The sequence below is a fragment of the Catharus ustulatus genome, chromosome 4, assembly GCF_009819885.2.
Source record: "Catharus ustulatus isolate bCatUst1 chromosome 4, bCatUst1.pri.v2, whole genome shotgun sequence".
In the NCBI taxonomy this organism is placed as follows: domain Eukaryota; kingdom Metazoa; phylum Chordata; class Aves; order Passeriformes; family Turdidae; genus Catharus; species Catharus ustulatus.
Window position 1 is genome coordinate 27,078,106 of NC_046224.1, and position 26,469 is coordinate 27,104,574.

Below are 26,469 nucleotides of genomic sequence, written 5' to 3' on the forward strand. Positions count from 1 at the left end.
TGGCCAGCTGGGCAAGAGAGGGACTGTCCTGCTCTGGGGCAGCCTCACCTTGAGTGTTGGTGGGAAGTTTTAGGTGCCACAATATAAGAAGGATCTAAAGGTCTCAGAGAGCCCAAAGGAGGGCAGCAAGGATGGTGCAGGGTCTGGAGGAGAAGCTGTATGAGGAGCAGCTGAGGGCTCTCGGTCTGTTCGGCCTGGAGGAGACCTCAAGTTGCAGTCTGCAACTTCCTCATGAGGGGAAGAGCAGGGGGCGATACTGATCTCTGCTCTGTGGTGACAGTGACAGGACCCAGGGAACAGCCCAAAGTTGTGTCAGGAAAGGGTTTAGGTTGGATATCAGGAAAAGAGTCTTCATTAGAGGGTGGGCACTGGAACAGCTCCCCAGGGAAGTGGTCATAGCACCAGCCTGACAGAGTTCAAGAAGCATTTGGACAATGCTCTCAGGTATATGGTGCCTGAGATTCTTGGAGATGGGTCCTGTGCAGGACCAGAAGTTTGATTCAGTGATCTTTCTGGGTCCCTTCCAACTCAGAATATTCTAGGATTTTAATCTGGGCATCCATTCAAGTAGTGATATGCAAATACATACTGCTTCTTCAGAGATCTTAAAGGTCTGAGAAAACAGTTAGATACAACTTATCTAAACATTTGAGACAGTATTGACTGAGAATTCAAGCAAGTCTGAAATCAACATCCTGAAAAAGCAGCAAATTAAATTCATTGCAGGAAAGACTTTGCAACTATCAAGCAAATTGCAATTACAGCAGGGAAAAAAAACCAATCCAGACACACCTAGATTGTGAAGAAATAATAAATACATCAGTGAAAAACATTTAATGGTCAGAAAACATACGTGCAGTTTCACAAAAAAGGCCTGGATAATTTGAATATTGTTTTGCTTCAGTATCATGGAACTTGGAAGCAAAAGGTAATATAGTTCATTGTTTGTGACTTCCAGATTAAGTCTAAAAAGAGTATTTCTCTTCTTTCCTGAAACAGTTCTTTTTGGAAATATAAGCAGGAGCAATAGAGCACACAAAAGAGAAACGTATATATCTATATATACAATTTTCTTTTATTAACAAGGTATGTCATTACTGAACAAGGCAACTGAGAAATACAAGGACTGGACATATACATGAAAATTTTACAACTCGACTAAAATTGGCATGTGTTTTATATACAGATGTGATTAATTATGATTACAACTCTACTGTATTTGATTAAACACAGTCCTAAGCACTTACATTATGAAAATATGAAGTTGATCATACAGAGCTCAAGTATGGAATCTAAAAATAATAACAATTTTGAAACTTCCAAACTTTCTATTTTCATCTGTTTTTCAGAACAGCACTATAGCTTTTCCTACTACCATATACATGAAAGATTATCAAAAATATATTGATGGGTCTATCACTAATCATGAATATTTATATTTACAATAAGTTAGCAAATTCTTCACCAAATACTTTATATACAAAACTCAGTTTGCCCTTTGTGAAAGTATCATTAAAAAGTTAAAAACCATAGAAATGCCAGTTAGAAATAATGCATTCCAAAAATTGGACTTGTTTACAACAACTGAGAACAATTGAAAATAATTTATGAAAAAGTATGTAGTTTTAGAACATGAACTCTCACAACACTTTAGTTCCAATACAGAGTAGCAGGAATTTTGTCCCATGTATTCTTTGAGTGGCAAACTTTTCTTCCAATCAAGCTGCAAGAGAAAAAGAAAAAAAAAAATATTCTTAAGCAGTTTGATGTGAGTCTTTAAAGCCAGAAGTAATTCAAGGGACCAATATTGTTTCCCCCCTTCTCAACGCAGGAAGCCCTATCCCAATCTGTATTGGCCCAAATACTCAGAATTCTTATTTCTCACCTTAGAGGCTAAAAGGAGGAAGAAAGAAAACAAGAGAAACCCAACAAATGCCTCTGTATTCTGTACTTGAGTGCTATTCAGAAGTGCACAACCTTTTGCCAGCAGTGGTTTTGAGTATGATCTTGGTTGATGTTTGTATTTACTACAATGCTTTTGCAGCATGCTTTGAACACCCCTAACGAAATCATCTTCTCTGCCAAACTAAAAACCCCTCCAACCTGTCTCTCAATTGAAAAAGAGCTTAGACAGGAACCAGACGTTCGCTCTGCAGGTACTTCTTCTACACAGACACGAGCACCTAAGGAATTCTGCAATACAAAACATGGATGCTGAATGAATCTACACATACTAAGGATTAGACAGCTACTGAAACACAGACTCTCTTGGAATTGTTCCACTCAGGCCCATCCAAGTAACAGAAATCAGTTTGAGAACACAGAAGCAGTTTACAGGGCTTCCAGTATGCAAGAAAATAACAGATGTATCACCCACTAAGGTCTCAGCTCACTTCCTCAATTGACAGCATTATGGAAACAATGCTGTGGTTCTGCACTGAATCAAATCAGTATGACACAATTGTTCCTAATGCACTGCAGTAACTTGGACAAAGTGCTGCCACTGTATAACAAGCAAAATTAGATCTTGCTGTCAAAACCAAATGAAGTAGACTGAATTTCCCTTTTTATCTCTGGAGATGATGTATGTATCACTTGTTGTATGGAATCCCCGTTTTCCAGTTCCAACGTCTCTCCACGTGCTATTATCTTGCTTGTTGTGCTATTCTTACTTATTCTTCAAATTTCATAACAACCAGTGCTCCACTTGGTTTTCTTTAAATATCTCAATCACCTTTAACCTTTGCAGCCACACTCCCAGTCTTGAGATCATGTCCTCACTTATTTCAGACAGTCCTCCATTATTTGGCTTTCCTTCGTAATAATTACTCTTTAATTTAATTTAGTCTTCATTCTTTTCAGGTCATCTTCCTTGTTCCTCTCAAGTCAAGCTTACTGGAGGGAAGAGGTATAACAACTCTCTTTCCTCTGTCCTATTCCCAACTTTATCCAGAAACTACAATCTACTTCTTCTCTATGATGATGATTTTACACATACAAAACCCCTTCTCCAGTTTTCTGCTTCTCTCTCCACATTTTCACACCCATTTGTGTGCATCCATCTACAATGCCTTCTCCAAATTCAAGACTTTTTCACCACAGCTTGACAAACTTGGGCAGTCTGAGTAAACTGCTTCCATTACAGACCAATGACAAAGGCTCACATCTTCAAATCTTATTGGTCCCTACATCTTCACACTCAAGAACCACATCAGCATTTTACAGGTTTTTTGCAGTACCTCTGAAACATGTTCTGATTAGTCCACTTATATATCTAAACTAAACGAGGCCCTGAGCTCTTCCTTTTAAGTTGTTGTAGTCTCCTGATTGAGGTCACCACACATTCACAACAAACAATGCTACTGGCACAACTTAAGGTGAGATGTGGGAGCAGAGAGTAACTGAAGCTACTTAAGCAGCTCTGCTTATGTATTAAAACCACAGTTTATCCACCTTCCTTTCACTAATACCTGGATCTGTGTCTGAATCTTCAGTCTGGCTCTATTTTTGCAACTAATTCCTATCTCCTAATTCACAAAAACTCTTAGAGCCAGAATTTCATACTATCTGTTTGCACAGTCCCCAGAAAACAGATATTTACAGCAATAGTTTAGGATCCTTTGCACTGCAGTGACATGAATGTTATCACAGACACAAAATTTGTACAGAACTTTGATAACTTTAAGGTGCCTCAGATCTTACCAGTTTAATTTGTGCTCTGTCGCTGGACTTTTGGTCCAACGCTCTGAGTTTCTTCTTCTGGATTTGGGCGTTTCCCTGCACTAATGCCAGTACCAAGGGCCGTTCTTCCTGATAATTTAAAATCAGTGTTTACATTAAGACTCTATTGCACCCTTATATATCCAAGAAAAGTGTTTGGGGTTTTTTTTCGTTGTTGTTTAAATTACCTGCTTGCAATAAGTGTGATTGCTGATTGTCTCCATGAGCATAGTGTAAGATACTACTTGCTTGACAGTAACCTGTTCAGATACAGTAGATATTTATTATACTACGAAAAATTTAGAGCTGCAAGCAAGTGTAAAATCATGTTCTTTACAACAAGAAAAAGGAGCCAATTGATTTATTTTCCATCATCAAGAAAAATCCTGCCAGAAACTATCCTGAATGCAGAAGAGTTCTTATGTAAAAGAAAAATAAGCCTCATGGTAGTCTACAGCAGTTAAACACATATGCATTGATATCTGCAGAGTGAACAACATTTAGTGCATATATATTTATGCATTGTATTTGCAACAAGCAGAATGCTTGTATATCCAAAAGCTTTAAATATAATTTGTTACAAATTGAGACATTACTTCTGCCAAGTCTCCTTATCCTTTTTATTATTTTATTATAGCAATGCTAATGAATCCCTGGCATAGCTTAGTTGTGAAAAAACAAAAAAAGCAAGCAACTTTAAAGAAAGATGAGAACTTTCTTTGGATTCTTGTAAACTATCTACTGGCAACCTTGAAACTGAGTGTTCTGCATAAATAGTGCAATCAGCAGAAGCAATTGCAAGGTTTCTTGTTCTGAACAGTTGCAGTGTTCCAGTTACGTTCTGGGCGCTTAAACAAAACACAGATTACAGCCTTTCCTGATCAGTAAACACACCACCTCTGTTAAGACTGCAAAGAAACAAACAGTTGGGTTAAATTTCATTGCAACTTGGATCTATCACAAACCATAGCTTAAGGTTCTGTATAGTTAAAGTAACAAAAATTTGCTTCTACAGTAAGAGACTATCCACACAGAACTGTGGAAATTAATTATATATCTGGAAAGAGTGGTAGTGAAATAAAGGAAAAGATAACATACAAGTTCTGCTATCCAATACACAAGGTGAACTTCTGGTTTTCAATTTCTTTTGAAGTAGCCTAAGATAATGTTTATTAATTTTTGTTTAGTCACCCTTGTGATCCCTCCCACTCAAAACATAGAAATACTGCTGTAGATGAGCACTTCAGAGATAAAAATTACAAGACAAGCAACTTCACTCTAAGAAATACTTTCAATGTTTCAAGAACAGAAACAAGGTCGGTTCATGTTGTAGACAGCACTGTCACCCAAAATCTATCCATACTATTTTGATGTTTTGTCTGGCTTTCCATAGTTGCAAGCATTTGGAGATCCTCTACAGACAGGCACTGCCATAATACCTTGCTGCTGAATTCCACTTGTTCCTGTATGAGAGTCTCCCAGGGCACATGATTGAACAACAGAATGACCATCACCAGTTCCCAGCTGAGCTCCTGGAGAGGCAGGGAGAAGACTTAAACATAACAGAAGGTACAACTCCAGTTTTGGGACTTAAAGTATGGGGGGTTACCCCCTCTTCTTTTTATTGTGGCTTTTAAACTTTTTTTTTTCCAAACCAACTTATTGCAGGTCCAAAGCTCTAATGGTTTTTGTATTTCCAAATTAACTCAACCTCATACAAAAGGAATATATTTGTGATGAGAAAATTGTAAGTACATGTATACATGAATGCATTTTAAAGAGAAAAGAGTGCACATAATGTCAATTTTTAAAAAATAAACCCTTCTGTGTTCTACACATCCTAAACTTATAAGAAATAAAAGCCCAAGCACCTAGCTTTAAGGAGTTTGCATTTTTAATCTTCAGGAGAACTGTACTGTCTAAGAACAATAAGGTCTATCTTCCTCCACAATCTGCTTCTAACCTTGACTAAAGCCTATGAAGAATATAAACCCAACAGATTTCCAGTTCTGCTATATCCTTTTACATTGAAGAGTCTAAGGAGTATATAGCATTTAAGTATTTAAGATACACCTTGGGTTAATACAATCTTAATACTGTTCTTATTTTTTCTTAGTAGAAGTAAATTCCAGTAAGCAATCAAATGCCAGCATTAGAAAACTTTACAAGTTAATAATTCTCACTTGAAAGTTCACAAGTCACCCCTTATTATAAATATCAGGATGCTTATACACTTCTAGGAGAAAATCATACTCAAATGCCTTTGAAATCAAATTGTTTGATACTAGTTAAGACGTAATTTTTGGAGGGGAAAAAAAAGACAGGTGAAAAATACTTGTCTATTTGAGACTAAAAAAATAATTTGAAGATGTCTATATAAATACTATCAAACAGTGAATAAATTAGAAAATATTTGTGACTCAAAACTGTCTTATGAAAGCAGTTCTTCCTTACAATACAAAACGGCAAGGGCATTATAAAAAGTCCATGTAGTTCAGTCCCAATAACTATGTACTGAAAGAATTTGACTGACCTCCTGTACTACCACAACCAGAAATGCTTTCTCCTGGTGAATAGCCCATTAGGCCACCATTTCCATTTCCATTTGGATTAGAAGGCACAGTTGCAAGAAGACCTAAAAAACAATACAAGATATATAAAGAAAGACAGCAAGAAAAAAAGAATATCAAGTGCAGCATTCTGTTTCCTTTTAATGGCCAATTCTCTACCCTCACCTTGGTTTACTTTTATGACAGGAGAACACCTTTCTGTCTTGCCTGCTTCTGTTTCTTGCCAAACAATTTTAGTTCACATTTACTTAAATTTTTCTACATCATATTTTGCATACTTTTTCCAATATTCCTTAGTTACACATATCCAATATGTTGGGTTTAAATGCAACATATCCTGATTCAATACCAAGTATCTGAACATACTGACTACTCACACCTTCCTAAGCAGTACAAAGTAAGCAGTTTACCTCTCGAAGCAAATGGGAAGAATCTACCAGGGGCTGGGTTGGTCCCTATCTCTGCAACAACATTTGCATATGCAAATACAGTACTGCTGAAGTTATGAACCATACTAAATTTCTAATCATTGGTAAAAATACTTAACTGTATGAGAGTTTATCATATTGTACAAAAGGCCCAGTTTAGCAAAAACACTTCCAAAGACCCATAGAAAAAAACCCCAGGCAATATTTGGAGAGGCACTTCCCTCAAACTCCTTTCTCAGTTACATACAATATTTACTTGGATACAGACCCCGGTCACCCCCCTAAGCTTAGCCCTGACTCTCACTGCTGAGACTAAATTTTGAATTGCTAGAAGGTGAGAGAAGTTTTAAATAAATAAATAAACAAACAAACAAACATACCCAGTCCTCTGTATCGTGAAAGCTGCTGGTAGATCTGTTTCATCCTCTCAATATTCAGACGGCTTGCCTCTGCATGGTTTACCATTGGCTTGGGATAATTAACTCCTATAATACATTTTGCAGCCTTCTGGATGCTCTCTGGGGCATTCCAAGGATCATAGATGTATTTTGCAGGGAAACCTCTGAGTACTGGCAAATAACGTCTTTAAAAAAATAACGAAAAAGGTAAAAAGGTCACGTTAAAGCTGCTCAATAGTTTAAGCAACACCCATGAACCAATCACTGCAATTTCTGGATTGTGAGTTACCTGATATAATCCCCGTTTGGGTCAGTTCTTCTACCAAAACCCACTGGGCAGTAGCAGTGAAAAAACTGTTGAAAGAAGGAACTACAGGATAGCCACATCCAGCTTCCAGCATTCACACTCCAATCTGCATCAAGTAACAGCTCTTCAAAGACCTTAAGAAATCAGTGCAACAAGTTAGTCTGGGCTTGCCATACTTTCAAGACACTTACTTTTTCAGGATTAGTTCCTGAGTTTCTGGTTTAAGCACTTTCTTACCTAGCAGCATTCACAGAATGCTCAGTATGTAATTGCAAATGCCTTAATGTCAACTCAATAACAAAAGGAAAAATTCAAACCCAGGCTTTTATCCTGAAAACAAACTTGTAAACATCTCAGGAAGCTACACATTCTTACACAAACACATCCTTGAAAAATAAATCCCCAAAGGATGGCTGGAGCCTTATGGCTTCCAAGTGGCATTTGCTGATTTCAGAAGAATTGCTTCATCACATCACAGTTGAGTAAGCTTTGCAAACTTCCAGAAAACAGAGAACATACAAAGTACATTTTGTACTCAAATTGCTAGTCTGAATACCTCAACTTGCACAGGATTTCTTCCCTATGAGAGGAATCCTACAAGTAGAATTCAAGAGTTTCAGGGCAGCACAAACATGCAGAAGTTGTGTTCTTGAAGGCTAATAGTCAATCTAGCAAGTCACAGTTTTGAGAACACACTCAAATTCCTGGAGGCATTATAGACCACCAAGAACACTGAAGGATGGTGTGACAGATAATAAATTCTGGTCTGAAGACCAAAAAAAAAAACCCAAAAAAAAAATCTTCCAAACACTTTAATTCTAATTTGCTACCCCTATTATATTTTACAAACAAAACAAAGCATGAGAAAGTTGAAGATTTATGAGGGTTTTACTTTAAATCTGGAGCTCAGTAGCTGTGAAACATTCAAGCTTCCAGCACTGATTGTTTTTTCATCTTCAACACAGACAGCACTAACTTGTATAAAGGAAGTTTATCTGCTCAGTCAGATCACTAGCAATGCAGGCTGACAAAAAACAGAGCAAAGCCTTATTCTGTGAGACACAATGCTCAAGGACCTTTTATAAAAACAATGCACCAAGAACTAGTTATAAGAACACATACTTATTTAATGCATATTTTTCCAAGTTCTGATTTTCCTTTCAAACTTACACAATTTCCAAATGCTCCAAAGCAACCATCTTTCTTCATGCTAAGGCACTAAAAACTCACATCTTAATACTCCTTAATACTCCTACCCAAATTATTCCTATACAAGGTCTAAATAAGGTTATACCATTAAACAATGATCTCTTGACCTCTCTGTCCATATACTCAATAATGCACTCATTCCATAGCATACACTGAATAAGTGTTACAGAAGTATCTTCCACTAAGTATCTGAAACTACTTAGGAAAAAAGTTTGTTTAAAAAAAATAGGATTTATCTTAAAGCACTTTCTAAAAACGTTTCAAAAAGATGGTTAGTCATAATGCAACAAGATCTTCAGACGTGACGTGTGTCAGCACACAATTGTTCCACTAGATGCTGCCATGTAGTAAGACTTGGGAAATAACACCACGTGGAAGGCCAGATTGACTTCTGCTAGCTATAGAAACTTGAGTTGAGCATCTTTCCACTGCAGAAGTCTGGGGCCTTCATACATCTGCATTATCGCAAAAGTAAGGACAAGCTGCCATGTATCTGTAATTTACAGAGTAATTGATCTGCAAAATATTGAGTTACCTACGTATGTGCATCTTCAGTGTCTGTATTCGTGAACTGCAGAAGTAACCAAATTTTTTTAAACTGAAAAGTGTTTTCTTACAACTGATTTGTTAGGAAAGGAAATTTCCTAGAATTATATACATACAGAAATATGAGGTCAAAACCTTGTTGGCAATTACATTTTTTTAGACTTCAAAAATAAAATTGTCTGATTCTCAATTATTATTATTGCTCAGTAAAAGTTAAGCTACACTTCTAAAAATGTAAAATTGATTCAAAGGCTTAATTAGTGAGAATAAATTATTCCATTGTTTTCTTCAAAAACCTAACATCTTAAATTTGAACTTCAGCCTCTTATACTCACAGAAAATTAACTGTATTGAGCCTTCAGCCAAATCATGTTGCCTTTACCCGCAGTTGTAACGCTGGGCAAAGTGACAGAAGTTGCCAAAAGGATATTCTCAGTTTTTAGTTTTCTCTCTTTAATTTCCACAGTACTTTCCCCTTTGCAGGGAAGCAGATGCAAGATATGAACAGAAATTGTTCGCACATGGAATGATTAGAAAAAAAAAATCTAAATTACAATAGTTATCCATGTTTATTTGTCAAGATTTAGGAAGAAATCTCAAATTTAAAAGAATTTCAGACCTATTATGACTGCAACAAACACTCTTAACATTCTGATAAAAGGGGACACTCAAGAGGCAAAATTTCAGCACAACCTGGTTTATCAGAACCAATTTAGATTTACCCACAATTTAAGTTTTAAAATTCAACTTACACCACACAGTAACAATTCTAGAATGACTATCTGAAACTTTAACAGGCACTTTAAGAAATTCAAGAGTAAGAAACAATACCTTCATTCCTTCTTCCCAGCTAATCCAGAGATCGCCTCGAGTCAAAAAGCATGCTACAGCATGCCGGGCTAAATGGTGAATCCAACCTTCCTGACGAAGTTGTGTCATAATTGCATCAATCCAAGGAAAACCTGTCCTGCCTTCTGCCCATTTGGCCAAAGCCTCAGGATTCTTATCCCATGGAATTTGAACACAGATAGGATTCCCCTCCATTTTATCAAACCGTGGATTGTTAGTTGCCGCTGTGTAGAAAAATTCACGCCATAACAGCTGGCCATAGAGAGAGAGGGGAGGGGAGCTGTTCTTTTTTACCTGAAGATCATCATTAAAGAAAAACATTTTGTTAGGAGAAGTAGGGGAAAACCATGGCATCCAACAATACATATCTGACCACACAGAAGTCCTACCTTTTTGTACAGATCCGTTAACTTGAAATAAAAGAGCCGACAGGACAAACAGCCAAAGCGGAGGTAAGGACTGAGCCCCGTCGGGCTTGCCAGAAGGGAATTTGCATTCATCCGTGGTCTTTCAAAGTTTGCTACCCAAGCCTTAAAAAACCAAAACAAAACAAATCCCACATAGCAAAATCAGACTAGAGACTACACAGCAACTTAGAAAGGGAGAAATCACACACTGTCTGTAACTGAATCCAAACAGTGAACAGTCAGGTCACCTACGGTACACAGGCATTCCTTTTGCATCAGCAGAACCTCTAGAAGGTAAATCAGCTCAATGCAGAAGGCATGGACTGTCTTCCAGAACTATCTGTGCCTTTCTTTTAAATACACTGGAAACCTAGACAGCTAGCAATACATTAGTTGTCAGAGAAATTCCCTTTCAAAGTTATATAATGTATGTTTCCAATAAAATTACTTCAAAAATAATTTTTTTTAGTACAGAAGAGTAAAACAGTCTCTAAAATTCATATAAAAGATAACCTACTATCATCTCTAAAAAAAAAAACACTTATTGATTTATATCATTAAGGCCCTGAGTTCAAGTTTGTGGGTTTGATATTTTTTTAAACACAACTTGCCCAAAACCCTTTACGTTTCCCAGCAAAGAGTAACTAAGTTTCCCAGATATGTCAGACTTTAAATGATCTGAAACATACCTTTCGTTCTAAATGTCTTTCTAAGCGTGTGAGAGCTTCAGTTTCTCCCCCTGGCCATACTGCAGAAGGCAGACCATCTGTGTCAAAACCTGAAAGACAAATTGGAACAAGGAAATTGCTTGTTTGCTTATACTGTAAAGAAAGAAAATTATAGCATATTGATACTTGACTACTGCATCCTGAGAAAAAGCCTAAGTTGGACACATGAAAAAGTGTTTTTAAATCAGTATGCAGCCAAATCTTCTCAAAGCACATCCAAATACCTCTAACTTGCAGCAAAACTCAAGTTTTTCCTTTTACATTTACATTAATATACATCACAAATTTTAGATGCTGAATGGTCTTAACTTCAGTCCAAATTCTTCTGGGTTTGTGGTTTTTTTTTTTTTGGTGGGGGGCAGGTTTGGGTTTTTTGTTTTGGTTTTTTTTAATGACGAGACCCCTCTATCATTTTTCAAATCTGCAATTTGCAGGCTATCCGAAAACAGTAACTTATTTAGAATGACTACTAGGAAGCAACAGTTGCTTTTGTAATTTAGCCAATGTCTAAAAACTTTTCCACCAAGGTAAAAACATGAGTGCCATCTTCAGAACATTCCTAGTTATCACTGACCTCAACTTAAATAACAGAGATTGTTAATTTGATGATAAACACGTACTTGAGCGCCTCAAAAGAAAGATAAAAATAAGGTAATCAGATTTTTTACATATCCTCCCACCTGCCCCAGGATTGCTCACCAGATGCGTGGGAGAACATGTCTGCCTATAGTTTAAGCACTGCATAGTGAGATCATCTCTTCTTATAAAGGCTTTAAAAACCAAGGTCGATTTTGTGAGACTTTAAATGACAAGGCAGTCACAGGTTAAGTAAAATTTGTCCAGACCCTTTTGTTAGCAATTTGGAGTTCATAGCACATTTGCTTGTATTTTGGGATGTGTGGGGAAACAGGAAAGGGATAAGGAGCTTTACAGGACAATAGCTGATATAATTCCTTTAAATTACATTTATAGAAATGTAAGACTTCTTTTCCCCCCAGAGCCTTGTAAAGTAGTTAATTGTCTTATTACTTTTTTCAGTATATCAAGAAAAGAGGGTGGTTTTTCTAAACTAGTTTGTTAAATGACATATTAATGACCTGAACAAAGATACAAAGTGTATTTAATACAAAATGAAACATCAAAGACTATTAATTAGTAGCTTAATGATTATTTGGTACCCTGGGAAAATGGCTATGCTGTATTACAAGAAGCCAAACAGTACTTAGTATAGTTGAACCTGACTTCTCATATGCCAGAAAACAACCAAAATTTACAGAGTTGATTATCTCTTTTTGTTCCTTTTGTATGCCATAATTGCATCATGTTAACAATTAACCATTAGCAGGACCTCACTTGCTGTTTTAAGTATTGTGCTTTTAGTGGCAGATTGCATCTTACTTCAAAATGTCAAAGCAATCTCAGAACATACCCAGCTCTTCAAGTGATGGCACACCGTATTTCTCATCATGGTCATCAGAAACTGGAGTAGTACATTTTTTCATTACTTCTGGGGTTATAGTCTCCACAGGCATCTCCAGGGGTTCCATTCTACTAATTAGGGTCTGAAATCGCTTGTAAGTAAGAGGAGGCTGTCCTCCATTTAATTCTATTATTCTATATTAAAGAAAAAGAAAAGAAGCATGCCAGACAATAGTATTCAACAGTTTTTCTTATAAAATATACACACCTACCCAAACATCTTCTTACTTCCCTCCAGCTTACATAGAATCCCAAATACACACAATAATCCAGACAGAACTTTAAATATACCATCCTTCTTTCCCCACCAGAGAAACATACAAATTAAATGTTTCTAACCAAGTCAATTTTCTTTATTCCTGGGTTACAGGAATTTCCTTATGAACAAGGATATAATGAACATGGACAGTTCAAGGCAAAGAAAAGAACAGATCAGGAAAGCAGATAGATATCCTAGCTACATACAGAAATATCCAAGTCACGTACAAGGCCAAGTATGTTTCTTTATGTTCAGAGAAATTCACCTTTCCCTTCTGGTATTGACAACAGTAGTTGATATTAAAAACTGTCACAATATGGGAAGAAATTAACATGTAGCTTATATACACTGACTGCTGTAAAAACACAGTTTCATCTTTTGCATTGCCATTTTAAACATATCTGAAGTCTTGGAAAAAAGGAAAACTTCAAAGAAAAATTTGCAAAATGGCAGATGGAACCAAACGCTTATTTAACAGGGTGTTTGGGTGGAAGGGGAAAAAAAAATGGATTTTCAATTTGTGATTAAAAAAAAGTCAGCTATTGGTTTCAGAAAGTAAATACTTCCAATTTCACTGCCCTCCCACGTGTTTAACAGTCTTTTATACATCGTCTTGTAACAGAATAAAATGGGCAGCTACCACAATAAATCACTTAATATTGAGAGAAGACAAGTCATATTTGTAACTAGCTTGTGGAATATGTTTCTATAATAGGGAATTTACATTAATCCATTAAATAGATCTGCAGAAAAATGTGAACAAGACAGGGATAGCAAACAATCCCCAATTACTTATTGAATAGGTAATTGGTAGGAAACAGTTCTTAAAAAAACTTAAAGGACTTTGTCATAACTTCACAAAAAGTGAAATAAAGACAAAACAAAGAAAACAACTAAATAAAACCAGATGTTATTTGGGAGAAAACATTACATGCATGTTTGAGTAACTTAATTATAAATGCCAGCTAATTAACACAAACATTATTTTCAAAAGAACTTCAAATTAAAACTGCATTTCAGATACAGTTACATATCATTTTTTGGAGTTTCAAAGTTCTACTCAATATGTTATAAAATTTGGATGGATAGATAAAAGCAAAACATAAAACAAATTTGTAGTTTTCCTGGCTATGAACTGTTTGGTGTAGAAAGTAGCCCACAATATATAAATAAATACTACATAAAATTCCAAGGGTTTTTCCCCTCCTTTTTCAAAATCCAAGGTAAATGATAACTTACTTGTCTAGGTCATACAATGTATGTGAAATCCGAACAATGACCTCCACTCCAGCTTCACTGGCCAGTTTCTTGATAGCCGCATCTCTTTCCTTCCCAAATGGTTCAGAATCATATTCAATAGAAAGCTTTGCAATGTTCCATTCCTACAACACAAAACACAAGAGTGGTCCTTTAGCAACTCAGCTGCATGATGGAGGGTAAGGAAAAGGGGAACTGGAAGGACAGGGGCAGAATACAACGCCAGCTACTACCTGTGGATAGTTATTCAGAGATACAGAAAGATCCAAAATACATTAGGCACCCAGAATAACAAAAATAAACTCAAACTTTTTGGCATCTAAGTAGCTATCAAGCATAAAAAAATCCTCCATCTGTCCTATTAATGTGGGTGCTCACTGTAATGGAGCAATTTCCATGTCAGTTTTGAAAACACATCTCTAGCTTTAGGATTCACATACCTTAAGAGACTCAACAAAAGGGGAAGATGACAAAGGTTGTTCTCTGAACATAGATCTGCAGCAGTACCTTGCTCTGCAGAAAAGCTTTTTACATGGGTCTGTCAACTTTAGCAGCAGAACTGATGTTTCAAGTGAGGGGGGTGGAAATACTGCCCCACCCTATCACCAAACACTTTACCTTTTCCAAATCCCTTCTCCTCACTCTGACAATCTTCAAATTCTTAATTAAAAAAAACCCCCAAAAAAAAAAACCTATCTTCTACAAAGAGAACACCTTATGCCTTGAAGTCTAATATTCTTTGGCACAGATGCTGTTACCAAGATCAACAGTCACAGGTGAGGAAAAAGAAGGCAACAAAGGGATCAGCAATGGTTAAGGCTTTGCAACAGTAGGAAACTGGAAAGTAGGAAACAGGAATTGGAAAGGTGAAGTATATACAAGACGATCCTAGAAAGCCATCATGCCAAACAAATACCTTTCTAATCCCTCAGAATCTTCATGTCTTGGTTTAATACACCATAGTATTTCAGAGAATTGAATTCATACCAGACACAAGGGCACTCGGTGTTAATCACCTGGGGTGCTATTTTACTTCCAAACTCCAGTTGTCTCCTAGATGAAGGCCAGCCTTGAGGACAGAGGTTTCCATGGAGTGCTTGCTCTTTGAAACAAAGCTGGGGTCTTGCCATCCTTAAGTCTGCCAAGACTAACCCAGCAAGCCTTGAATCCTCAAGCAACCTCCTACACCATCACATAACATTTACTTCTCATTTCATAATGCTTCATAACATAAAACCACTGTCTGACAAGCTGCAGCAGATACCTTTCCAAAACCTTCCTTCCTCTGGTTTTTGCAAAGATCATTAAAAAAGCATGTCAAAGACACAGAGTCATGTCCCTAAGGGAGACAAGAAACTGAGATAACTACTGCGTAATGTGAATACACCCAGATCACATCAGCATGAGCCAGGCAATTAGAAGAATCATGGACACAGATCATTTTGCACACACTCATACTGCTCAACAGTTTTAGCAACAATGATGCATTTAAAATTCAATTCTATTTTCTTTATTGAGCCAAGCCCAAAGAACTAAAGATACAAAGCAGACCAGGACAAATTGAAGAGGATGAGGCAAGAACAAGCCAAAACCTAACTGAAATGAAAGCGCCTAAAGGTGTTTGAGGTCTTTTGTAAGGATAAAAATAAATCAGTGCTCTGCCTTTTGAAGCAATTGTTCAGTCTGTGAAAAGGAAAGCCTTATCAAGAAACATCTGTGATACGTTCATTTCCAGGAAATCTACAGATGCTGGCATCTATGATAATGCTCCTGAGACCTGAAAGGGCTCTACAGAAGTTTCACTATCTCCTACCTTAAGTCAAGTCTTTAACTGAAGTTGTTTTTCCAAACTCAACTGAACTTACGTTTTCCATATATGTTCGTTCTTCAGGGTCAGGATCACTGCTCACCTTTGAGACATTCAATAAGGAAGATCTGAAAAGCTTTGTTCAGTGTTATAAGCCCTTCACTGCACTACAGGTGTCTGATGTACAGCTACTGCTCTGGCAAAAGAAGCTGTGATATAATTATACAACATAGATGCATGTTCCAGGTAGACTTCAGCCAAAAATGAAGAAATACTCAAGAGCTTCAGTAACTTGTTTGAGCATAGAGGATGTCCTGAAAAGCACCTAAGTGAACTAATATATGACAAAGACATTTGATGAACCAAAAGACACAGACAGATGTGAACGTTCTTTTTTGATTGCTGTATGCTATCTTTATTACAAGTTATTTTAGTTTTCTTCTCAGCAAAAAAATTAATATTCTAAAAATGTGGCAATCCAATTCTGTCAGGCATGGAAAGATCAGCCTAGCAGCAAAATCTGAAACAGGAGCTGCTAAAGTAGCCATGAAAGTATTTAAGACAACTTGTTACAGATTGAAGGCAACACACAACAATAAGACCTTTGCTCCTATTTAAACGAAATCAAGCTAAGTTTGGCAGACAAATGCAACAAGCTTGAACATCTGAGGGGTTGCAAGCAGCAGCTAATGCCACAGTACGTGTCCAGGAAATTCTTCCCTGAGGGGAAAGACCAGTAGAAGTATCATCCAGTTAGCATTTCACAATAAAATCACCATAATGAAGATGGAAATGTGAGTTTGGGTTGAGTTTTCAGATTGAAGACCTGGGTATAAAAACAATGAACATACGACTTCTTTGGAAAAATGGGCATCTCTTTGCACCTCCAGTCTCACTCGTTTCAGTCAGCGCAATTCAAACATTCTGAAGAAACTCTTCAAATCAATTTGCCAAGTATTCATTACAGTATTACTCCCTTAAATACACTATTATCCAGATGTACTACTATCAGTGATAGTCACTCACAGTTTTAATTTTTTCAGTAAGACTCTTTCCCACAAAAGCCTCAAATTTCTTTCACTAGAAATTGCTTTTTAGTTACATTGTGCTTTTAACAATCTTACTACTAGAAAAAAAGCTTATTAAGTCACCTTTAATGGCCAAAAAGGCAACCATAACAGATGTTTGGCCTAAATTAAACATTGCTTTTACAGGTCAGGCTTTGAACATGGATTCATGTGCACAGAATTTTATTTCATTACTACAAAATAAATCTGTAAAGGAAAATGTAGTAATATACAGTACCTACACTTAGCAAACCATTTGAAATAAATTCTGTTTCTGGAAAGAAAGAAACAAAAACCAGTAAAGTCTAAAAATAATTCAGCCCAGTTGGTGATATGTACATTAAAGAGGAAAAATTCAAATCTAACACAAATAACCTTAATGAGAAATTACAAGGATAGATTAGTGTTTGCATTAATAACTTGCACTGAATGAAACAGTACAAGAAATATTCCTTGCTGTAATTAGTTTGTTGGTCATATTTGTGGATAGAAACAACAACTGCAAGGTGGCATTTACCTTAAAAAGCCTGGGGAAAACATCTGCTGGCTGTCCACGGATAACAAACAAGCGTGAATTCAGTTTCCGTAGATTGGCATCAAGATCCTCAAGACATTGAAGTAGAAATCTACAAGAATTTAAAAGAACATTTATTTTCTGAGACAAACCAGAAAATTTTACAATAGAAGAAGGTAACTAAGAAGGATAATCAATAACAGTTATCAGACCTTGGGCACTTATTACTTATTTTAGTGATGCATGCATGTTCACATCCTAATTATACTTGGCTTACAGTGGTATGACACCATGTAGTATCTTACACAATACATAATACATAAAACCAATCTACCTTGTCATTTCAATTTTCCCCTCAATGTTATTCAGCTCTGGAAGGGACTAAAACATACTCTGTTCTTAACTAAAACTGTAAATCTCTTGTCATTTTAAAGACAGAAAAACCCCTACACTACAGAAAAAAATCCCAATGAACAAAGAGATAATCAGCTGTTGGCACACTGCTACTAAACTTAATCCAAGCCCTTCTTACAACACTGAACTGTTACTAAAAACAGCATACCAGAGGAATACACAATCATGACTAACCCTCTGGCCTTCATTTATACAAACAGCCCTCTATATAACATATGCATCTTGGCTATAACCTCACCTGAATTATTTAATGAGCAAATTAGCACATTAGGTAAAAATAAAAGGGAGGAGAATGGGGTGCTGCAAATCTGCAAGGGAAACAGGTAGTCGCACAAAGAATGTTGAGACAGGTTCACATGCGCAAAGATTTATTAGTAGATATAATAACTAAAATAACTCCAATGGTGAAAGTGGTTTGGGGAAGAAATAAAAACAAAAGGAAAGAGGAGAAAAAAAGAACTCTACCTTCCAGCCAGCTCAAAAGAGAAGTGCTGGGGGCCCCCAGATGAGTGCTCTTCCCCTGGACTCTCTCCAGTCTAAGAAGTGGTTCCTCCATAATATTTTTCTCATGGTCAGCAGGTTGAGGGAGGTGATCCTCTCCCTTTACTCTGCCCTGGTGAGGCCACATGTGGAGTGTTGAGTCCAGTTTGGGCTACCTAACCCAGGAAACACCAGAAACTACTGGGAAGGGTCTGGTAGAGGATACAAAGATTATGAGGGGACTGGAGCATTCATCTTACAAGCAAGGGCTAAGAATTGGGCCTATGTAGTCTGGAGAAGAGATGACTGAGAGGGGATCTTATCAATTCGTGCAGATATCTTAAATACAGCGTCAAGTGGACGGGGCCAGACTCTTTTCAGCAAAGTTTAGCAACAGGCACAAGCTGAAACAGGCTGCCCAGAGAGGTTGCATTCTTCTTTTCTGGATATATTCAAAACCCATCTGGACATGATCCTGGGCAACCGGCTCCAGGTGAACCTGCTTTAGCAGGGACAGTTGGACTAGGTGACATCCAGAGGTCCCTTCGTACCCAAACCATTCTGTAGTTCTGTACTAACAATATACATTTCACCAGGAGCTGCTCAAGTCCCCTTAGCTGTTACTTCTTACAGTGTTGCTGGCATTCAGCAGAGCACATGCTGACCAGGGCAACTGCTGACTCAGCACCTGCTGGTCATTAACTTCTGTGCTCACACATTATTGCATCCCCTGTCATAAACCACAAGCTACACCCAAAGGGGGAGAAAAAAAAAATAAAAGAGGCACTTCCCACACTGCCGTCCATTACTCATGAGAAACCCCGTTGTAATCACACTGTGCAGGTGCAAGGCCACAGCGGTAACACCTCCAGAACAACTGCCTGAGACTAAGGCAGGGGAAGCAGCACAAGGACAGCTGGAGACTGTGCCTGCTGAGAAGGTGCACAGCTACCACGGAAGGGCAGGAGCACCTCTGCAAGTGCCCACAGTGTTATGAAGACAAAGGCACTGAGCAACCAGGTTTACTAAAATCAGGAGTTCATACGCAACTGCATTTTTAAGACAAACCCTAAAAGCTAACCAGATACAATGAAAATGCTGTGCCTTCTAGGAGGGATATAGCATACATGATTGCTGTAAACATGCTCATACACATTTTCTAAGTAGTTGGCAATATGTAAGTGATGCCTACCTAACACACATTGCTTCCAACTTTACATGGGGAAAAACATTATCAAAAATAATATCTAAAAGGCTGGGAGGAACCTCCCGTGGCTGCTACTAAATACTTAAAATGTGTGGGTCACTTGACCAGAAAGAGTGAGAACAGGCCTCTTGGCAACCAGCATAAAAGAATACAATGGCTTCTTGGCTGGGAAACTATGTTTAGATGTTTAATGACTGGAACAAACCAAAAATGCCTAATTTTCTCACTTTGCTCAGTTTTGTTTGAAAAAAATCAGTAGTTAGAAAAGAAGAAGAAACTTCTCTATACTCATTTAGTTAGAAACCTTGCAGGAGTAATTTTAAGAATCAGATGGGAATTGCATATGCTTCTATCAGAGAGAACTTGAGCCTCATGTTCCCAGGACAAAGTCAAGTCTATTTGAACTCTGAAAATTTATTTAAGAGTTTCATTTTCTAATGTTTTTTTTTTTTTTTAAAACCTGGAATGACAGACATTATTCATTAATCTTACCCATGCGAATCTCACTTCCATGGAGCATGTGTGTTCACATATACTTCACAAATCACTAGGAAGACAAACTGCAATACTGTTCTGGATACCTTTGGAATAGTCCAGGGGGTTGGGGGTTTTGGTTGGTTGGTTGGTTTTTGTGGTGGTTTTGTTTGTTTATTTGGGGTTTTTCTGTTGGTTTTTTTGTTGTTGTTGTTTGGTATTTTTTGTGGTTTGGTTGTATGGAGTTTTGTTGTCTGTCTGTTGCTGTCTGGCTTGTCTGTTTGTTGCCTAAACTCATCTCACAGAGGAAAAGGTTATGGAAAGAAACTGGTGACAAAATATTCATAACTACTCCTGTATTTCAGGAAACTTGATTTTTTCTATTGGCATTTCAGTTCCCTCTATTTTCTCAGTCTCTTTTCTTCCTACCTGACTGATCACAATATATAACTTCTAGTCTGGACCTGGCACAAAATCCTGTTCAAGAAGATAATACGCACTGACCTAGTCTCCAATTCACATCCAAGATCCCTAAACTTGCCCTTAATACAGTTTAATCTCCGTTTGTTGGTTTCCCAAATCCCCTCTATTATCTCTCTTGTCTCTCACCACACTCCAGCACTTCAATCTCCATAAAACTCTTCCAGGTACTTAACAAAAATAACAGTGTAGACTCAAACTGTTAAATATACGTAGGAAGAAAGCAGGAGGGTGGCCAGGTGACACACACATTCCCCCTTACCTTAACAAAAACTAGAACAAATTAAAAACAGCCTAAGCACAGCTTGTGTTTCAAGACCCATGGAAAGCACATTGTTCAAAAATAACAGACCAAATCAAACCCTAGTGACCTTACAGCATCTAGAGTAATAGCAATGCAAGGGAATATTGCTTTTGACTTTCAGAACACACACTCAGAGTTACTCAGAACAAGCATGCCATTTATTAATCATATTTGAATCTTTCAGTTGAACCAAATGTGTTTTAACAAAATGTGATGCAAATAATTAATCACCTTTTTTGTTTCCATCAACTGTATTTACGCTATACTACATCTAAAGACATTTTTTCATTAAAGTGTTAATAGAAGTTGTCTAACATAAAAGCCTTTACACAGATTTACAGAATCACAAAATAGTTTGGGTTGGAAGGGAATCTTAAAGGTCATCTAGTCCAATCTGCCCTACATAGAGCCTTGTTCAATTAAATATGCATCTTCTTAAATAATCACTTTTAAAATCATTACCAACCTTACAAGAAATATAATAATCTAATCAACTACTTATCAAAGTTTTCACCTCCTCTTTTTCTCATTAGTACCTCTAAAACTTGCAGAAGCAGCACAGCATCTTTAACTAAATGCAAAATTACTTGACCTTTCTCTCTGAAAAGATACACCAAAATGCTCACACATTCCTCTCACAGCATAACAAAACAGAAAAGGAATCATAAATTAATCTAGGAATTAATAACAAATAGAAAACCTCCATCTTATAAAATGTATTTCTTTTCAGTATGTGAGCTCTAGAGGCAAAGTTTCTTCATAGCATCTATGAAGTAGGCTTGAACTCTACTATACTTTATAGCAGACTCTAGCAATGAGAAGGTATTTAAAGCTCTCTCTACAATAAAAGGTCACATTTCTGAGTCTGCAATCTAAACTAACTTTTTTCCCTCAACCTAACAGGCAATGGGAAAGCACTTTTTCGCTTTCAATTAATTATATGAGCTACATCTCTCTTCATTAAAAGAGACAAAAAGGATGCCCAGATATTTTTTATCAGATTAGAACATCAGCCCAGTTCTCTGTATCTGGTCTAAAACATCCCTTGGGCAAACCAGAAGGAAATGTTCACTAATAATAGCCAACTATGTTCACAATAGTAGCCAACTATGCAAGAGGTACATAAATGACTGACATCAGAGGGAGAAAAGACTTACACATTTTAACATGGGGAACATGCTGATGCATGATGTTGCTGGCTGCAAGCAACATTCTTACAGAGCATTACACACATTTTGCCAGAGACATCTAATTATGATATTCAGAACTCTCTCATGAAAGCTGCTGAAGACTTCATTCTTTAAAAGACATTCACATAAAATCTTAGTTAACTCCAAGAAACTCCACAAACTCCACTTCACTGCTGCTAATCATACAAGATATGCCTGGGGTCTAAAATATAGATTAATTGCCAGAAGCTGGCAATAATTGCATAATACACCTCATAATTTTAGCTACCATGCAACTGAAAGAAACTGATACCAGACAAGTAGCTATTCAAAACCTTCAATAAATAATTGTTAACATAGTTAACATTAACAAAATGACCTAAAGCAAGCACTACATCACACAATGTTCCTGTCTCTGCACTTTTAACACGGTTAAAGACTATACAGGAAAGAAGTCAGGAGCAGTCTGTTAAAAAGGTAACAATTTTATTTAGGGAGGGGACCTGCAAGAAGGATACCTATAGACACACTATTTAAGGCCACCTTTAAGTCTTGTTTGGGGTTACTTTTAGGAGTAATAAACACCCAGAAACCACAATCACATATAAGCATCTTTGCCAGTATGAAATGAAGGCACTTGCTGGGAACCAAGGGGACTTAAAATGCAATGACTTGTCTTGCAGGTGCTATTCACATCTGAAAATGCTAGTGGGCTAAACCATTAAGAAAAACTTTTCTGAACTAATACAAATTCTAAATTTAACCATTAGCAGGAGTATTAGACTGCACAGACACAGAAAATATAGGAGTTTAGCTAGGCTTCCTCATTCTGAGAGGAAGTTTAAGAATTTGAGTGAAAAGGAACAATGCTGAAACTTGTTCTCTTCCTAAGTTTAATACTTTTTACCTGCGACTGGTCAACTTCCAACAATCCATCCAAACTTGCATTTAACCTCTCTTTTTAAATACCTTTTATCTATCCCCTAGTCCTCACAGCAAGCCATTGATTTCCATCAATAGAAAAGCTCTGTAAAACAACAGACTCATGTTGTTACACATTTGACTGCCACCCAGACTTTATTTATCAGAATTATCTTAGCCAGCCTAATATCTGCTAGCTTTATTACCCTGTTCAATTGTTTTTTCCAACAATGCTATCAGATATTCCTCCACCTTTCAGTTTAGTAGGGCTGGATTCAATAAAAAGAAAGAATATTGCATGCTGTAAAATACCAACCACATTTTATTAGAGGAAGTGTAATTTACAGCATTAGACCCTAATGTAGTAATCACACAAATCATGCACCATTTATTTCTCTTTAGAGAGAGAGAGAGAGAGAGCACCCGCACTTTTCTTTCACACATACTTTACCATATGTTTGATTAGGCTATAAGGAGATTTCAGTATAAGGCAAATATACACCTCATACTAATTTCAATAGGAATCACAATGCAAATACCAAAACAAAAACCAAAACAGAGTATGAGGCACTGAGAAGTATCTTAAATTTAATGTCCCTTTATACAAATATTTAGTGCTTCACCAGTATATTTGCCTGTTTGTCACCAACCAATATGTCTTAGTGCAAGCAGTATATTATTACGAAACTCTAAGAAGATTAAGCTCAGACAGGATTTAAGTGTTATGTACACTCCACAGCATCCTTTGGCAACCAGCCACAGTAGTATTTTCCTGTTACCAAATCAAGGTCACAGAGGCATCCCTTATTGTACCACAATGTTTGAATGATTCCCACATCCAACTTCCACATCCTAAAATGGTACACAATAATACATTTCGTAAAGGTATTATCCTTTGAGCTCATACACAAGAGCAGGAAAAAGTTCATGTTATTCAAATCTAGATACTTAAGTGAAGTAGCTGTGGGAGTTAAGTGATCTCCAGCAGGGTTGCTCTACAGTGAGCAAAGAAAACACAGCTCCTTTAGAGAGCAATTCAGGACTGCAGCATCTTTTATAACTTAGTATAGCTTATCCACTTGTAAAAACAAAACCAAACACTGACCATGAAGTGCGTCACTTGGCTTTTTTTCCCCTAATATTTACTACTGTTGTAATCTTTAAGCCAAAGTGAGCTGTGATGAACGACAAATACAAGATACAACCAAGCCCACATACAGCTGTCAAAGAGGTTCTCAGGGGAAAAAAAAAAAAAAAAAAAAGACAATTCTTTGAAAACAGACAGAAGAAAGGGCTTTGAACAATAATCAAGAGAAAACCATGTTTAACATTTAATCTCTTTAAGCTGAGTCCTTTTGGATATATCTTCTCTGGCACTAAGGAATAAAGACCATTTCAGATATGGGATGGGAATAGAACATCAACCACAGCAAGCACTACCGCTCTACTAGGAACAACAAACTAATTTGAACCAAACCTAGCTCACACTGGGCACAAAGCTAGCATTTCCTTACACACCATCCCTCATTAATTTCTTTCCAACTGAACTAACTTTTCAAGGTTAGCATTCCCCAAAGGAAGGAAACACACAATTTTTTTGTCCTATTCACAATCTCCCAAAGATGAAGGAAGCAGGTAATAGGCAGGATTACAACCCTGGACTTTTGGAGAGCTACCTTTGGCTGCTTCAAGGACCTACTTGGAGGAATCCCGTGGGTTAAGACTCCGGAAGGCAGAGCTGGTTAATACTCAAGAGTATGTCCAAGGGAGCTGATTTATACTCAAGCATCATTTCTCCCAAGTTAAGGACCAGTGCATCCCTATTAGTAAGAAATTAATTAAAAGCATCACAAGACATGTATGGATAAGCAAGGAGCTTCTGACAAAACTGAAACACAAGAACATTTATGGAATATAGAAAATGGGACAGGTCACTTGAGAGGAATAGAGGCATGCTCTTAAGAGTATGCAGGGATATGACAAAGAATACTAAGGTCCATTTGGAATGGAATCTAGCAAGGGATGTCAAGTAGGACAAAAAGGGTTTCTTCTACACCTTTCCTACCTTTTGCCACAAATAGCAAAAGGAAGACTAGGGAAACATGGGCTCACTGCTGAATCAAGTGGGTGCCCTGATGACAAAGCATACAGAGAAGGGCACAGTTACTGAATGCTTTCTTTGCTCAGCCTTTATTTCTAAAGCTAGACTCCAGGAATCCCTGAGCATGGGGGCAAGAGTGAAAGTCTGGGAAAAATGAAGATTTTCCTTTGGTTAAGGAGGATCAGATTAGACTCCTTTTAATCATGCTTGACATCCAGAAATCCACAGCTCCCAGTGAGATGCACCATGAGTGTCAAAGGAGTTGGCAGATTTTATTGCTAAACCATCATCCACTCTCCATCATCCTTGAAAGGTCACGGAGAACAGGAGAAGTGTATGAAAATACTAGCACAAGTTAAATGTTGTCCTGTTGGAAAGTAGCTCTGCAGAGAAAGACCTGTGATTCCTGGTGGACAACAGGTTAAACCAGGAGCTGGTAGTGTGCTCTTCTGGTCAAGAAGGTCAATGGTACCCTAGGATGCATTAGGAAGAGCATTGCATTGCCAGCAGGTCAGGGGAAATTATCTGCGCTGGTGAGGCCACATCCAGAGTGATGTGTCCAGGGCTGTGGCTGGTTATGCTGGGCTGCCCAGTTCAAGAAAGACAAGGAGCTCATGGAGAAGGTCCAGGGGAGGACTACAAAGTGCATGAGGGCACAGGAGCATCTCTCTAATGAGCAAAGGCTGAGAGAGCATGGCCTGTGTAGCCTGGATAAGAGATGACAGAGGGAATCTTATCAATACATACAAATAGCTTAAGGGTGCTGTCAAGAGAATGGGGCCAGACTCTTTTCAGCTGTGCCCAGAGACAGAATAAGGGATGATGGGCACAAACTAGAATACAGAAACTCCATCTGAATATAAAGAAAAACTTTTTTACTGTGGGAGTGACAGATCACTGGAACAGGCCCCAAAGAAGTTGCAATCCCCTTTCCTGGAGATACTCAAAACCCACCTGGACACACCCTGTGCAACCTCTTCTGGGTGAAACTGCCTTAGCAGGGTGTTGGGAAAGATGAATCAGGAAAACCTTATAAATATGATTGCCTAGCAAAATATTCTGAAAATATGGAAACCATAAGCGAGATTGAAATGAAAGCCATCTTTGAGATACCAAACCTTAGTTCTTAAATAACTAGAAGACAATAGGATGGCTGGCTGAAAGTAATCCCCCCTTGATAGAACAATGCCTTCTGCTGGAGAGCAGGTCCAAAGGTCAGAGAAGACCCTGCTAGCTTAGCAGAAGGGGTCCAAAGAGTAGTTTTTAGGGTTTAAAGTGTAACATAATATGGTAATGTAATGATTCTTATAGGCTGTATGTAAATGCTATAGAATTTGTATCTAGTATTAGATTGGTTAGTGGAAATCAGAATAT

General features: G+C 37.5%; 1 protein-coding gene across 2 annotated transcripts in view; it reads right to left on the minus strand.

Moving 5' to 3' along the window:
* Nucleotides 1-1,053: 1,053 nt before the first annotated feature.
* Nucleotides 1,054-26,469, minus strand: part of CRY1 (cryptochrome circadian regulator 1) — a 40,003-nt gene continuing 14,587 nt past the window's right edge. Inside the window, exons 2-14 of one of the 2 annotated variants that reach the window (XM_033058092.2) lie at nucleotides 17,549-17,657; nucleotides 14,140-14,282; nucleotides 12,592-12,776; nucleotides 11,124-11,212; nucleotides 10,417-10,557; nucleotides 10,010-10,321; nucleotides 7,406-7,557; nucleotides 7,099-7,301; nucleotides 6,254-6,355; nucleotides 5,160-5,252; nucleotides 3,909-3,980; nucleotides 3,703-3,810; nucleotides 1,054-1,723 (exon numbers count right to left, since the gene is read on the minus strand). In XM_033058092.2, coding sequence (XP_032913983.1) covers nucleotides 3,707-3,810; nucleotides 3,909-3,980; nucleotides 5,160-5,252; nucleotides 6,254-6,355; nucleotides 7,099-7,301; nucleotides 7,406-7,557; nucleotides 10,010-10,321; nucleotides 10,417-10,557; nucleotides 11,124-11,212; nucleotides 12,592-12,776; nucleotides 14,140-14,282; nucleotides 17,549-17,657 — 1,705 coding nt within the window. In that variant the 3' untranslated portion in view covers nucleotides 1,054-1,723; nucleotides 3,703-3,706. The remainder of the gene's footprint in view (nucleotides 1,724-3,702; nucleotides 3,811-3,908; nucleotides 3,981-5,159; nucleotides 5,253-6,253; nucleotides 6,356-7,098; nucleotides 7,302-7,405; nucleotides 7,558-10,009; nucleotides 10,322-10,416; nucleotides 10,558-11,123; nucleotides 11,213-12,591; nucleotides 12,777-14,139; nucleotides 14,283-17,548; nucleotides 17,658-26,469) is intronic. The other variant, XM_033058093.2, reaches the window with a different exon arrangement.